Genomic DNA, 14,341 nt, shown 5'->3' on the forward strand with positions numbered 1-14,341 from the left:
TGGGAACGTCCTCTGTCTGTACCCATGTTTAGCACGATCTCATGTCAAGGGAGCGAATTCACGAACTCCATCGTCAACACCGACATCCTCAGCCGGTTTCCCCTCCCTCTCCCTCTCCCTCGCCCTCTCCCCTTCCTTCCACAGGCTCCCCAGGCTCGTCCAACCCATGTTATCATTCTTTTCCCGCTGCTTCATCCGTATCCTCAACGGTACCTCCGGCTTTCCAAGCTGGCAGTCCGCCATACCAGCTACAGGCACCCTTCCCTCCAAATCGTCCCCCATCGCACCCTTCAGGTCTAGAGTAAAGCCAGCATAGTAGTGCTGTCGTTGGATGTAGAGATGGTGATTCATAATAGAGCGCTCGATTATGAGATGGAATTCGCGCGGAGTGTATGAGGATGCCGTGGTCGGTTGGATACCCGAGGGAGGGTTTGGGAGGTCGGCAGAAGAGGCCTTGAGAGGAGTAGGATTGGGGGTGAAGGTCTTGGGAGGTTGCGAGAGAGACGGGCGTGTCGCTGCTTCGTCGGTGCTGGGGAATGAGCGCATAGCACCCCATCGAACCGTCCCACTCAAGCCTGTAAAGGTCGTTCCTCTACCTGAAGCGTCATTTGGCCGCTGCCGGGCGGTGTTGACTTCATCAAATTCTTCTTGGGCATGATTAGACTCTTCTTGGGGAGTTGGACCACTGTCCTCCTTTGCCTCGGCTGAAGGCGGTGTTGATGGCATGAATTGCGACACGGACGAGCTGAAGTCAGCCCTTCCCGATTCGAAGCGCAACGGACTAGCATTGATAATACTCTGCGCGGAATCCGTATTCTGATATACTGCGAAAGCGGTATTGGGGGCGGGGTGGTCGGGTTCATGCTGCCACCACTATTAGCCATGGAACTGTAATTTTCTTAGCATTAGACTCAACAGGTCAGCGCCATACAGCAACCTACCTTGAGATTCTTGTACATGACAACGTCGCCATACTGCTGGAGTACCCGCAGTACTCCTCTACTTTCAGCCAGATCCCGCGGCCTGGGGTAGATTTTCACATGGACAGCTCGGTCTATTGTTTTAGCATAAGATGGGGTCGAGTACGCTGTGAAATTAATTCTGGGTATTACCATGTTGTCAATGAGGCTCTCTGAACGAACATACGAGATAAACCAGCCCAGCTCTTTGGTGAGAGCTCTCCTGTCGCACTAGCGCTTCGGTTATACCTGCTCTTCGGCTGGGTCGGACATTTGTTGGGTTCTAGCACATACATTTCGGATTCAGTCATCTCTAAATTCGAAGTAAAGCTTCATCGGATCTTCACCATAACTCATTCTCAATGCCAAAGAAAAGGTACGCGAGGTCATGTCTCAAGAAACCCATCGCTCTTCACACGAGAATACACTGAGCAACATGACTTTCCAAACTTCCAAAATCCTCCAAGAGAAACTTCGTTCCAAGACCCCTGGCCACTCAAGATATATATACACGGAATGTAATTGCTCAGTATATGATCGGAACTTGCTGTTCATCTTTCACATCTCTTTCCCCCACTCTCCAGCATCTTCAAGCTCTTCCGCATCCTGATCTTCTTCTTCACCATATGCTTCCCAATCCCTTCCCTTGACGCACTGTGTCTCAAATCCTTCTCGATCTTATATGACTGTGAACGTCGTAGAGAATGCTGTGGTAATCGCGGATCGCAATTGGCGCTGGAGGAGGAGGAGGGTCTTGAAGCAGAAATGTTGAAGTAGGATGCCATGGGCGGAATCACTTCGGGGGAGAGCGATGGGGAAGTGGAGTCATCGAGCAGGGCGGCAGGATGGGTGGGTTCGTATAATGGCTGTCCGGTCTGCACCATTTCTTCAACGAGTGCCGATATGCGTGAGAGGTGGTCGGAGGAGCATTGAAGACGGTTGAGGCTCTGCCGTCGACGGCAGACTCGATCCGAGAAGCTGTTTGGCAAACGGTGGGGCGGGTTTAGCTCGCGCGCATGTGGTATTGATCCCTCTACGCATACGCTCGGCCGCCGTGGCGTGAGGGTGTGCTGGTCGAAATGCTGAGACAGTTCCGCGATGGTGGTAGCGATCGGATATCCTCGCTCGGGGGAGCCATGGCAGCCATTGTCATAAGAAGGCGTCGAGTCGCCAGAAGAATTGGGGGAGACACTGTCATCCATTGGATATGGATGGTAGAAGGCGTGCTGCCTGGAGGCGCATGCGAAGGAAAAGTCGTCAAACATGGTGCGAGGGTGTCCAGATCCAACGTGGTAGTGTATATGTATGGCGCCCGTTGGCGAGGCAGAGAGAACCAGCCCAGTGGTACGAAGTGTGCAGAAGGCCAGTGGTCTTAAACCCAATTCGCTAGAGAAGGATTCCCAGCGTCCCTATGACCACCGACCACAATAATGGTGGAAGTATAAAAGGGTCAATCACGTAGCTCCAGTTGCGACCGTGGAGACATGACAGGGCTGGTGGAAGGGCGCGGGAAAGGTCTAGAGAGTATGGGAAGAGAGATGCTGTGTTGTGTAGTTCTGTAGGATATTTGGAAGGAAATCATGGGCATGAATGCGGTTGGGACGAGGGAATCGCGGTTGAGAGTTTGGCCGTGTTTGGCGGGACACAATATTATCATTTTTCCCAGGCGTTCATGGAGAGTTAAGTTGAGAGGTTCCAGAAGCTGCAGCAGTAAAAGTAGCACAAGTTGGTAGCCAAGCGGCCCAGTGTGCCGGGAATTGGTCGACTTCTCTGGTTGGACGATGCTCTTCCCCTCCCGGTTCCGCGGATACTTACCCTTGCATCTTCTTCTTTCCACCCTTTTGCAGAGCGAGCAGAGCAAAAACACCGGAACAGGCCCTTCATAGTTCACGCTAAAAAAGTAGGTCGCGGTCGGCCGCGATCGCGACGAACTGCTTACTTACCTTAGTGCTGGCTGGTGGTTTTTGAGCCGCCGTGGACGTGGCCAATGGTATTTTGGCCGAGTCCGAGAAAGAAGGTCCAGATGGGTTTACGCTTTCGTGGATCGGCGGCGGGAATGGCCCGGGTGGAGAAGGATTTTCATGGAGATAATTTTAAATCATTCCAATAAATGAAATAAAAATGATTGACATTATTACTAGGCTCATTGGCAAGGGAAATAAAAATGATTGACAATATCAACTAGGCTCATCGACAAGGGAAAAAGGAAAAGAAAGGGAAAAGGAAACATACACCACCAGCACGATACCAGAGACCCGAGGGACAGGAAATACCTGCACCCGAAGTCGGAAGAGGTCACGGGAATCCTTTCGGAGATCTCATGGTATGACGGTAATACCGGTTTGCATAAAGTATCATTAATACCCTAGCGTGGCAGTCGCACCATCCCGTCCCGCCGCATTGACGATTATTACCGTGTCAGGGAGGCATAGCCAAGGACTTTAGTCATAAAAGTACAGTGAATCATGGAATGGTTGAACCTTTTTGTTGTTGTGGCTGTCGGTCAATAATCGTGCTTGTTCCGACACCACATGCAAAGTTTCCCACTTTCCCTTCATCCATAGCGCTTAATCATCCAGCCAAGATACCTAGCTCCAGCAATGTACATGTATGGTGTGTCAGAGGGTTAAGGTAGACGATAGGAGCTACCATACTTTAGCTTGCACCGCTGTGGAATCAATACGAGTGGCCAGATAATTCCAGAACCTGATCTCGACTTGGCGTCATGATTGGCACAGTATGGAAGGCTGGGCACGGAATGTAACAGGTGAGCGTATCACGAATAGGTACGACATACATATAGTAGGCACGGTAGCATCGATTGTAAAGTAGACCAGCTATGATCAACAATGCAACGCTCCGGTAGGAATACAACAGCAACCACCTCATCGCACAGGACCCGAAAGCTTATTCCTTCGCCGGATTTCACTCCACCTGCTCAGAGTACCTAGCTCCAACACACTCATCCGGCGCGTAGTACCGCTAGGGTTACCAATGATGACGGGCTTCCACTCATCCTCCGGACCGGACAAGATGTTCGTTCCGAACCTCTCCGATGGAATAATCTGAACCACCTTGAAGCGCGTGAGAATGGCAATCAGTAGTAACGTCAAAATCAGTAGCACGCCCGCCATCACCGTTGTCGCCGTCTGAGCCCCGAGATGCCTCTCAACAACCCCACCCCAAGCGGTAACACCGGCAGCAATGACAAAGGCAAACGTCTGCGCCACCGCGAACCCTGCTGTCACCCGAGGGAAGCAGGAGAAGTTGGTCCTCTTCTTCCTAGTCTCTTCCGGTAGCACACGGCGAGGCCTTCCCGTCATCCCTGGCTGCAAGTCGGAAGTATCATAGGTCTCCATAATAATGCCTTGACATTCAGCAATGGCGAGGTTGGAAAGAAACCCGATCAGGCCGGCGAAGATGATAGGCACCATGTAATTCGTAGGTTGACCACCGGAAGCCAAGGTGTAGGCCAACCCCGCGAACGGCAATGAGATCATGAAGATAGCCCTCCGGACGAGGTGAGACGTCCAGGTGACGCGCTTTTCAAATGTCATGCTATCAGTCCGTTGAGCATGGTGCCGTGCTCGACTGAACAACGACGCTTTTTGGAAGGGTATGGCGAAGAGAGCTCCAAGAGGGATGATCGCCACGCCCAGACCAACGTACTGGGGATGAAAGCGATAGTACTTGGAGAGCAGAGCCCCAAGAAGCTGCCAACTTGTAAGTCGTGAACCCACCATGTTGTCGTAACAGACTCACCACGATAATCAAAACCACCTGACCATATATCCATCCAAGGTAGAGCGAAAGAATCGCAAAGCCCGGTTGCAAGAGCATGCGAACGGCGAGCACGTGCCCTGCGATGACCTCTTCCCACCACCAGATTGGTCCTGTTGATTCAAGGTGCATCTTGATCTCCCCTCGAGCGACTCTTCTGGAAACTTCACCTCCGCTGCGGACCTCGGCCATCGATCTACGGTAGGCGGATCTGCGGACTTCTGGCGAGAGGATATTGAGTACGAGCACAGCGGCGTTTACAACGATTGTAATCCAGAAGCCCCAAGAAACATCCAAGCCACTTATGATACCTGCACCAACGAGGAACCCGATCCCTATCGATCCGATAGCACACCATGTCCAGATACCAAGCCATACACCCATCCCTCCTCCGTGCCTCCGAACATCGTTGACATTAACCGTCTCCTGGTGAGGGTTGCCGCTCTGCAAAGAAGCTCCGAAAAGGTCTAACAAGGTCGTAATGAAGTTAATGTTTGCAAAGCCCATTACGATTCCTGCGAAGATCCGTGGAAGTAGGAGCCCAATTCGGTATGTCGCCACATTCGGGGATCTCTGCGAGTTGATCGCAAGAGCTTGTGGAAATTGCAACGGCAAGAGTATGGCTAGTGCAGCCAGCGTGTACGGCTTTCGCCCATGAAGCAGAGGTAAAGGGTAGAAAAGCGCCGTGGTGATGGCCAAGCCAAGGAAGAAAAGCACATTTCCCAGAATGGTGTAATGATGCTCATCCGCAATAGCGTACTGAATAGCAGGCACCTCACCAGCATAGATTCCAATAATCAATCCCATGAATGCCGTCGTAATACAAGTCACAGTAGCAACATATCTCTTGCGTGAGGTGCTCCAATCCCGAGCGATTGGCGAGCGACGGTGAGATCTGCTAAGACTGAAGCCATGTGACTCTCGGATACTGAAATGATGACGGTCATTCAAAGTGAAATCCTTGTTGCCGTAGCGCTCCCTATGATGTGAAGCCTTTTGATTGTCGTCGGCGTCACGTAGTGATGCGGCAGTATCTTGGCGAGGTTGTATTCCACGTCCGCCAGGTCTTGCCGTATAATGACCATCACCAGCCATTGTCTCTTGGACTACCGGATGGTAGTGAATCCCAGCGGTCTTGAAGTCTGCCATGTACGGTACATGTTCGCAATCGCTTTGTCCATCACTATCAGAAATTTCGGGGCCTGGTAAGTTAAGCTCCTCTGGCTGTGGGACTCGGCCTTTTTTCAAACGTTTTGAGCTCAGGCGAGGCTGAATTGGTGGCTGCTGGTGAGCATTGACGTAGTCTCGGACAACTTCCCTCGAAATAGTGCTCTCAGATGCACCGTGAGCTCGCAGGAGCAAAGCGTGTTGCTCTTTCGTAGAGGGTTGCGCATTGGGTGGCGTCTGAGGAGCACGTGGCGGTGGCTTCATCTCCAGACGTAGCTTAGAAGTGTGAGATGGTGCTCTAATTACCGCCCAGTCGTTTGCAGTGAAAGACTGTTCCCGCGATGGTCCTTCAGCTCGGCCAGCCGCCTTTCGAGTGCTTGGTAAGTCAAGGAGCCGATTTGTATTTTGCGGCTTCATATGTGTCTTATCATCAACCTCAAGGTACGGCACTGCGGAGGCCTGCCTTGTTTGCGCAGGATATGGTGTCCCATCCCGAGCTTTCCTGAAGTGGCCACGGTAAAGAGCATCGCTCTTGGGCTCCTCGATAGTCACTTGCTGAGGCGGTACCGACGTGTAATGATCTTCTTCATCGCCACCTCCAGATAGGGACGACAAGCCTTGGCTGCTGTCGATCGACTCGGTTGAGTGTGCGCGAATATGGACATGGTTGAGGTGATGAGCCTTTAGTGGCGAAGTCTCAGCATCGTCCTCGTCGGCAGCTTGGCCGGCAATGGTCAAAGCTTGGTTGAGTAGAGACTCGAGGTCATGAATGACTTTCGTAAAAGCCGTACCGTTTTTCTGCTGATTCGGTAAGGCCAGAAACCGATCTATGCTGTCTGTATTTTCCGGTTTCTCGACCTGGGTCTCATCGCCCAGTGCTTTGTACCCCTTGCTAGCCGATAGCGTGGCCTTATCTTGGGTAGTACCTGCAAAATGGCGACGCGGCCTAGTTGTCAAGTTCGAAATCGCTGTAGAGCCACTCTTTTTACGCCTCGTGATTGAGCGTAAAGAAGGTGTTTGAAGTCCGGTCCGGGCACTAATCTCAGAGAGCATTGACATGGCCCTACCGGCTGTTGAAGCCTTTGGAGATTTCTGAGAGGAGTTTTTGTATTGCGCAGCCGAAGCCTCATCTCCGACTTCTAGGTCGGTCCTTTTTCCTCGCTCTCCCTTGGCATGAGAATTGGCTTGAGAAGGCTTTGGCAGAAGAGGAGAGTCTTGGCTAAGAACGCCTTCATCTGCGTTGAGGGGAACCGATTCCAGGCTAGACACCGAGGGCGAGTAGGTGTTCGTAGATGCCTTCTCAGGTACTACAAATGGCTCGGTGGTCAAAGAATGGGCACTGACGTCCTTCATTGTGCTTTGCCTTAGTGGTGGTAATTGAGCTAGCAAAGCCGAGATCTTTGGACCACCTAGGGGATCGCTCTCCTCTTCCGGATGGGTAGAGAAGTCAAGAATGTCGCGCGCGTTCAAAGCCACTGAAGCTCCAACTTTTCTCTCTTCGTTATCATCCCCAACAATGAATACGGGCGCTTCAGAGGGGTTGTCATGAGAGTGGCCGTGGCCGTGGCCCGCACTAAACGTGAGAACAGGTTGAGCGGCTTGACCCACGGCGGCTTCACCAGCACGAAAATTTAAGAGCAGATCTTGAGGCTGCTTCACGGGGCTAGTCGGTGTTAGCTTTGCTTGTGACGGCGTCCTGTGTAGACTCGATCTCGATGGTTCAGCAACGATGTGGGCATGCTCTGCCACTTGAGTCAACATATCGATGGCTTTGTGCGGACTCCCGTCGCCGAGTCCTGCATACGCCGGCATGGCCCGCGGATCCTCGCCCGTCGTATCTAAATCGTCGTCTGGAGGTGGAGAAGTGCCCCTAGAGACCCGCTCCTTTTTGCTAGGGACCTCAGATCGATAGCTACCCGGAACATGTGAGGGAGCGGGTCTCACAACCTTGTTAACGTTGACTGCAGGCGGTACGGTGCGTAGGTGAAATCGTGGTACGCGGGTTCCAGTCGATGTCTTGGATGTCTTCGATGCCGATGATGTTGCCCGCTTTAGTCCATCAACGAACGAAGCATCGCGGCCAAGAACGTCAGCATGAGATCGTTGATTCAGGCCTGACGTGGCATGCGAGCGAGGTCCCTCCACTGTTGAGTTACGATCGTTCTGCCTATTTGGCTGACTTGGTCGTCTCGGAGATTTATCAGCATCGTCATCATCGACCTGACCGGCAGGTCCATCGAACCTGGTAGCTCCCATTTCCGGAGGCTCGCACGTCAATCGAGTGAGCTCAGCAATGGCTTGAGCTGGACTGAATCTGTAAGTGTGGGGAAGGACAGGAGGGAGGTCAAGATGGTTCCTGTCAGGATCTCGAGTCTGATAGCTGTAGTCCGGAGTAGAGCAGGGTGTTTTCGGAGGGTATCGGCGGTTGCGAGAGATCAGTAAAGACCGAATGCGGTCTCGGAGATCCGCGTCTACCGCCGAGGATGTTGTCAAGCCCCGCTCAGGTAGCAAAGGTGCATCGACCCGGCGAGCAACCTTCTCCATAAGCAGAAGCTGGGAAAGGGCTACAGCATCGGGACGGTGACGAGATTAGGATGTAGGCTGCTATTAATTGATGCAAGAAGAGAGGGTGATGGAGAAAGAGTAGGTGATTCTGAAGACAAGAGAAAGGAAAGAAAGACACAAGCAACGGCCTTGACATCATTACAAGTCTCGTTTTTCCTTTCAATTTGAATAAAGAGGGAAGGAACGGTAGTCTTCAAATGTAGATGGAAATACCCTCGACGGTATGCGCTGCGTTCAACAACGACAGCGACGATTCAGCCCACTCATGGGAAAGCATTATTTGCTGCGCATCAGGAAGCCTATGGAGTTGGAGACGCCGAAAACTTCTCAACGCCTCATTTACATTCACCAAAAAGGCCAGTGATTGATTCATGGCTCTTCAATGTCCTTTGAACTCACACCCATGGATGTTGGTGAAATCCAAGTGTTGTCTATCCGACTCCACCGAAAGTTCCAATGTTTGCTAAGCAACACTGACCACAGAGCTTCACTGTAATGTAGAGTGCCTAAGTGACTCTCTACGATTAGAATGGGAGGAGGGGAAACCAGAAATAGAGACCGAAAGAGCGATGATGAGGTTGGACCTTTTACATTTATGACTTAGCGGCATTTGCCTTATCTCTTGGCATCGGAGCTATCCGTGACCCCTGTGTCTATGTATTGTCGATCACGATCACGATCACGATTCACGATTCACGAGGATCGCCTTACCCGGGATGCCCGGCCAATCCCCACGCTTACACGCGGCTTCATTCGACCTACTTACCCGACGACTGATGCAGGTCGGAGGTCAGCTTGTAAAAGGTGGGTGGCCTCATGGCTGTGTGCACATACACGAGCACAGCCTGCTCGCATCTCCGTCCGCTGAAGAAAAAGATACATGTAGACTACGAGCAATGTGGCGCATCAGCTCAGCTGACTCGGTGTCGGACGTACCTTATATTGCACAGGCCGGGGGAAGCTAACGACACCAGGAATATATTCATTCGAGCATGGTCGTATGCAAGGGCCACCCGGCTCAAAAACGGCCTGACGAGGTATTTCTGCAATGACCTTGTGATACCTACCTTGTAAAGCTCAGCACTGATGCGGCTACTATCTCAACGCCTGACCGCTATAAGTTTCGTAACGGTAGCGGGATTCCCGGGTTGCAGCTGTATATAAAGATCAGCGTCTGTGCTTCATCTTTGCTTCGATGTACTCTTGTTCAAGTCCCGTTTTGCTCAAGAAAAAGAGGAAGAAGAAGAAGGAGAAGAAGAAGAAGAAGTTCTCAGCCATTCCCAATCACCTTTTGAACGAAAGCCTCGCCCATCCCATATCATCGTTGACTTCTCTGTCTCTCAGCATCAGCCTCGGTCACAGGGACCATGCATGTTCTCCAGCTTCTCCCGTTGGCTTCACTTGCTCTCGCGGTTTCGAATCCCAACAGCATCACCAAGCGTCAGTCTTCTTGTACCAGCGAATCATGGGCCATACAACAATATCATACCTGCACCAATTGTACCTATCCTGGCTCAACACAAGAGACTACGTCACTCGTCTTTAACTTTGCGGATCCCAACTTCAACCCAGCTGTTACAGCTACGTGTGAGCTGAGCCTGTTGCCTGGCTCATCGCTCATCGATTTCAACTACACTCCATGTGGATCAGGCGTGGCGTTCTACTACGATGGAACCGATCTCAACGTGGAACGAACGGGTGTCGAGTGCGGAAAGTAAGCATGCCCGCTCCTTCAATTGTATTCAGGAAGTCAGAACGCTGACAAATATTCTTAGCCACACTTACACTTACAGCGGAGCTGTCGATGTTACCGATGCGACATTCTGTTATGGACTCTTCGGTGGAACGTACTGTGAAACGCCGGTTGGCCAAATCAATGTGCCCGTGTCATTCATCCAGCAAACAAGTGCAAGGTGATCTCTGTTGAATGGTGGACTCGATTGCCGTCCGGGCTGTTGAGGTAATGGTACGGGAGAACATGACGCGCCTAACGTGATATGGCTCAAGTTGAGCATGGCTTGCAAACTAATCATAAAGTTCAGCGTGGCGTTCTGGGTATGCCGTTGATCGCCTGGCAAAAAGGTATAGATAGTTCCGAACATGCATGCTTAGAATGGCAATAGATCTAAGATAATTAATAAACCAGAGAAATGCAGCAAGACGCTCACGTCGTGCTAGATTGCCAAATATCCCCCAAGAGCATTCTCTTCCAATTTTTCAAACCGGATCCTCAACCTTGTTGACATGCCAACTAGACAGAAATCACCCCTAGACTCACCCCCCAATTGGGCATCGAATGAGCGCCGCCCAAAGGTCGCGCGACGGCTGATCCTGGGTATTCCTGCGCCCCCTATCATTGGGGCTGAGCTGCCGCCTGATCCCCACTTGATCAGGAACCATTCCGTTTTTCCTCCCACGCCCAGGTCTTCAGGGGCATACTGGACCCGCGGTGGGATAGATTCGCGTGTTTACCGGAAAAGCGGCGACGACGGAAAGGAGACATGATATCGACCTCTAGCATACTCCGAATTCTCTCTTCCCTATTTCTCTCGAGACACTCGATTCGATTCTCCTCCATCGCTCCGTCCCACAGAAGAGTGAACTCGGCGAGTCTCCGGTCGTTTCCCTGAAGCGTCGATCTGATGCCGGAATACAATCGCCGGAGAAGGTAACGGGCTTGGATCTTTCCTCCCCCGGGCGGGCTCCTGGCCGGGATAGAAACGCTCGCGTAGCGGGAATTAGACAGTCGTTCTCGTCGACCGGGATGTCCGGAAAATTCGTTGTGGTAGTGAAACGGGTGTCTATATGAGCTCCGACAGTGGTGACGTTCGTTGACAGAGGGTCGATCGATCGGAGACGGGTTGATAGGTTGTGCAAGTGGTATGGTCGCTGCAAATCCCAGACGCGCTGAACAGATGACGCCGATGAGGGTGAGGATCAGCATGAATCCCTTTTGCTGAAACATTGCCGGATTTTGGCTCCAGAGGCTCGTGAGAGTTCTGCAGGATGCCGGAAATACTGTTGTGGCTGGTGACAATCTGTTGTGCTTGTGCCTTTGGGATACATTCAAAACGCAGTTCTGGTACGTTTTAGGTCGTTCGGTTCTGAATTCGCATGAATCGTGATCTTGTTTGAAGATCTGTTGCGCCTCTGAGTGGATGCCTATACTTACTGAATGTGACTTTCTTCCTGAAACATTGAAACATCGAATGCGAATTGAGGCGCCTTTGTATCTATCCGCCGGGCGAAGCATGTCTTTTTGAGGTGTACAGAATGGCCATGTTCTCGTGCGTCGACGTTGCTTGCACAAACTTGTATAGGAATGGGACAAAGACACTAATCTTCCTCGCTCTTTTTAGAAAGAAGAAAGCATCAAAGAAATCCGGGCTATCAAGACTTGAGCGTTCAATAATGGTATTGACAGCGCTCTAGGCTTAGCACCTACATTACCTGCAAAAAGACACAATAGCGTAGGCACGCTTTCTCAATGCAGCGATGGGACAGCTGCCTGAGGTGGTGACATGCACGATCTAGCTCCCCAGTGAGAAGCTTTCGTCCGGCATAGTCATTTGACCTTCTGGTCGCTGTGCTGAAAAGAATACTAAGACTTAAGTAAATGTAGATAAGAAAAGCAAGAAGTGGATGAGCTGCTGATTTCTGGTACATTGTTTTGGGTCGTCCGACATCCAAGGATGACTTCTCTACTAAATCCTATCCCACGGTGGTTCACTGGTTTTCTCAACACAATTATACATCGCAACCGTCAAAAGCGCAAAGGATTGGCGTGCCAAAATGACTGATATCTGCATCGACGTCACGCCGCATACAGGCTAGGGCGGGCGCCACTATATGATCGCGAGAGCTGGGTGGTTTGGAGGGTAGCGTGATGTACTCGATGGGATTTTGCACGGCGTAGCACATCGCAGAGCCCGCGGCCTCGAAGACGCTCAGCTACCCTCTAAAGTAGGACAGAGCTCAGCTATTTTCGTATAAACCAGATCCTTTGTAAGTGAATCTATCACCGTAGGCAGATAGACGCAATGCTTGAGGTATCTGAAGACCGGAAGAGTATCCTGGAGGCGGGCATGTAGTTGCTGAGGGCGGCCCATCTATCTCAGCACTTGTCTAGAAATGGAGATGGGCGTGGTATGATATACCTACCGAGTATGGCAGAGAAGCAACAAACGGGATGAGATTATCCTATACATAGACACAAATCGAGGATCCCAATACCTGAATAGGTTCAAGCATACAGATTTCCAGGGATAGGAGGCGCAACATCTCGAGCCGTAGTGAAACAACAGTGGCCCACGCTGTCTTGATCGGTGCTGACCACTTTCGGAGGCTTGGCACCTCTATATCTAGCCACTTGTTCTTCTTGTGCGCTTTATCGATTTCTGAGCGAGTCGGGGCGGCCAATAATTGCATACACATGTTTGAGGCGCCAAGAAGAAGGGTAATGAATACATTGATAACCACGTATACGATTGTACTCAGCTTGCTTGTCTGTGTGCAGTCGCCTTGGAAGAGAGAACTGATGTGTTCATTAGATCCCATTTTAATCTTGAAGACTACAGTGCACGTGAGATTGATAAGGAAGATGACTATGTCGGTCTCCGAGCATGTCGATAGCACGGCGCCTCTTTTTGAATGCCGTTACTGAACGTCTTCGCTCGATCGTGCTGTGGATCTACTGTCGGTAACTAAAGGCAAACGTTCTCGAGTGTGGTAAATTGAGGACTTCGGATTATCTCCTTCGTGATGAATGGAGAAGGACTCTGCTCAGAACGCGTGTCATCTCCAATCAACGTTACCCTGTTCTCGACATGTGTATAAGCTCCTTGTAGATGAGGGACGGACATAATTTCCCATGTCTTTCTGACTTTCCACACGAAAAATGCAGAAGCTTCCAAAGGTTTCTGAGCTCCGTTATCTGCCGGGCCTTTGGGCTTTCACGGCTGCGCCCGCGAGGTGGAGATGGCGATCATGCCCCAACGCTCAGTTTGTACCTCGCTGAATCATTAACTTATTACGTGATACGATTCTCCTAGGGACCAATATTGGCCTTTGGCCTGTGAGAGAATGAGAGCCAAGCCTCGTCTAATTAGGCCGGGCTAAGAACGAGAGAGCCCTCTCTTAGCATTTAATCTGGGATGTGATTCGTGTACCCCTTCTTAATATATTGCCCCTCCCCCCAACACCAAACACATCCGGGTACAACTTCGGGGTACCATGGGTGCCAGACCCGACGCGCAAGCAATCATGACTATATCCCGCCCAACAAGACCTTTTTGTTTATCATTTACCTATATTTAGCATTGACCGTTTGCCTCCGGCAGGGCTAATCTAATTAGAATCACCGAAAGAGTGTGGGAGCGAGTGTGTACAGGAGATGCCCCGAAAGGATAGTAAGACCAATGGCGTCTCAAATAAAGCCGCGGTTCTTAAGCTCTGTCTTCCGGGGCGACCCTGTTGCCAGTACATTGTACTAATGAAGCCTGCTTTCAACAGATTTCCATTAGATCTCTCTTCTTGCAGGTCTTGGATATTTTGATGAGCAGGAAGTGTTCATCATTAAAGTAGGATCGACTGTCGATTCACTCCTGCTCAGCTAGCTCACTCGCTAAAGCGGCTACGCCCGCGCGAGTGGGGGTTACTTGTCGTGCCAAGATATCGGAAATCTGCGGCGCCTCGGGCGAACAGGAATAAAAGTGTCTACAATATTCGTGAAGTAGTCAAAAGAATGGCAGAAGCCACTGATATCGAATAACAACTGTAAATGCGTACATCACATTTTCACCAAAAGACTGGCGCTAATACGAGGATCGCTTAGGTAGTCTCGATGCTGGGAGAGCCGTAGAGTAGCTCGT

General features: G+C 51.0%; 3 protein-coding genes across 3 annotated transcripts; 1 reads left to right on the forward strand and 2 right to left on the reverse strand.

The window, feature by feature from the left end:
- Nucleotides 1-39: 39 nt before the first annotated feature.
- HO133_009281 (uncharacterized protein) lies at nt 40-2,161 on the reverse strand (the record flags this gene model as incomplete). Its single annotated transcript, XM_037300142.1, has 3 exons — nt 40-873; nt 942-1,087; nt 1,522-2,161. 3 exons carry the CDS (start codon nt 2,159-2,161, stop codon nt 40-42), a joined length of 1,620 nt encoding a protein of 539 aa, XP_037154968.1.
- Nucleotides 2,162-3,844: 1,683 nt separating this feature from the next.
- HO133_009282 (uncharacterized protein) lies at nt 3,845-8,450 on the reverse strand (the record flags this gene model as incomplete). Its single annotated transcript, XM_037300143.1, has 2 exons — nt 3,845-4,672; nt 4,722-8,450. The coding sequence occupies 2 exons, from the start codon at nt 8,448-8,450 to the stop codon at nt 3,845-3,847; spliced, it is 4,557 nt and encodes a 1,518-aa protein (XP_037154969.1).
- A 1,388-nt stretch (nt 8,451-9,838) lies between these two features.
- Nucleotides 9,839-10,388, forward strand: HO133_009283 (uncharacterized protein; the record flags this gene model as incomplete). Its single annotated transcript, XM_037300144.1, has 2 exons — nt 9,839-10,185; nt 10,247-10,388. The coding sequence occupies 2 exons, from the start codon at nt 9,839-9,841 to the stop codon at nt 10,386-10,388; spliced, it is 489 nt and encodes a 162-aa protein (XP_037154970.1).
- Nucleotides 10,389-14,341: the final 3,953 nt, after the last annotated feature.

The sequence above is a fragment of the Letharia lupina genome (genome assembly GCF_014066315.1).
Source record: "Letharia lupina isolate WasteWater1 chromosome Unknown contig_6, whole genome shotgun sequence".
Classification (NCBI taxonomy): domain Eukaryota; kingdom Fungi; phylum Ascomycota; class Lecanoromycetes; order Lecanorales; family Parmeliaceae; genus Letharia; species Letharia lupina.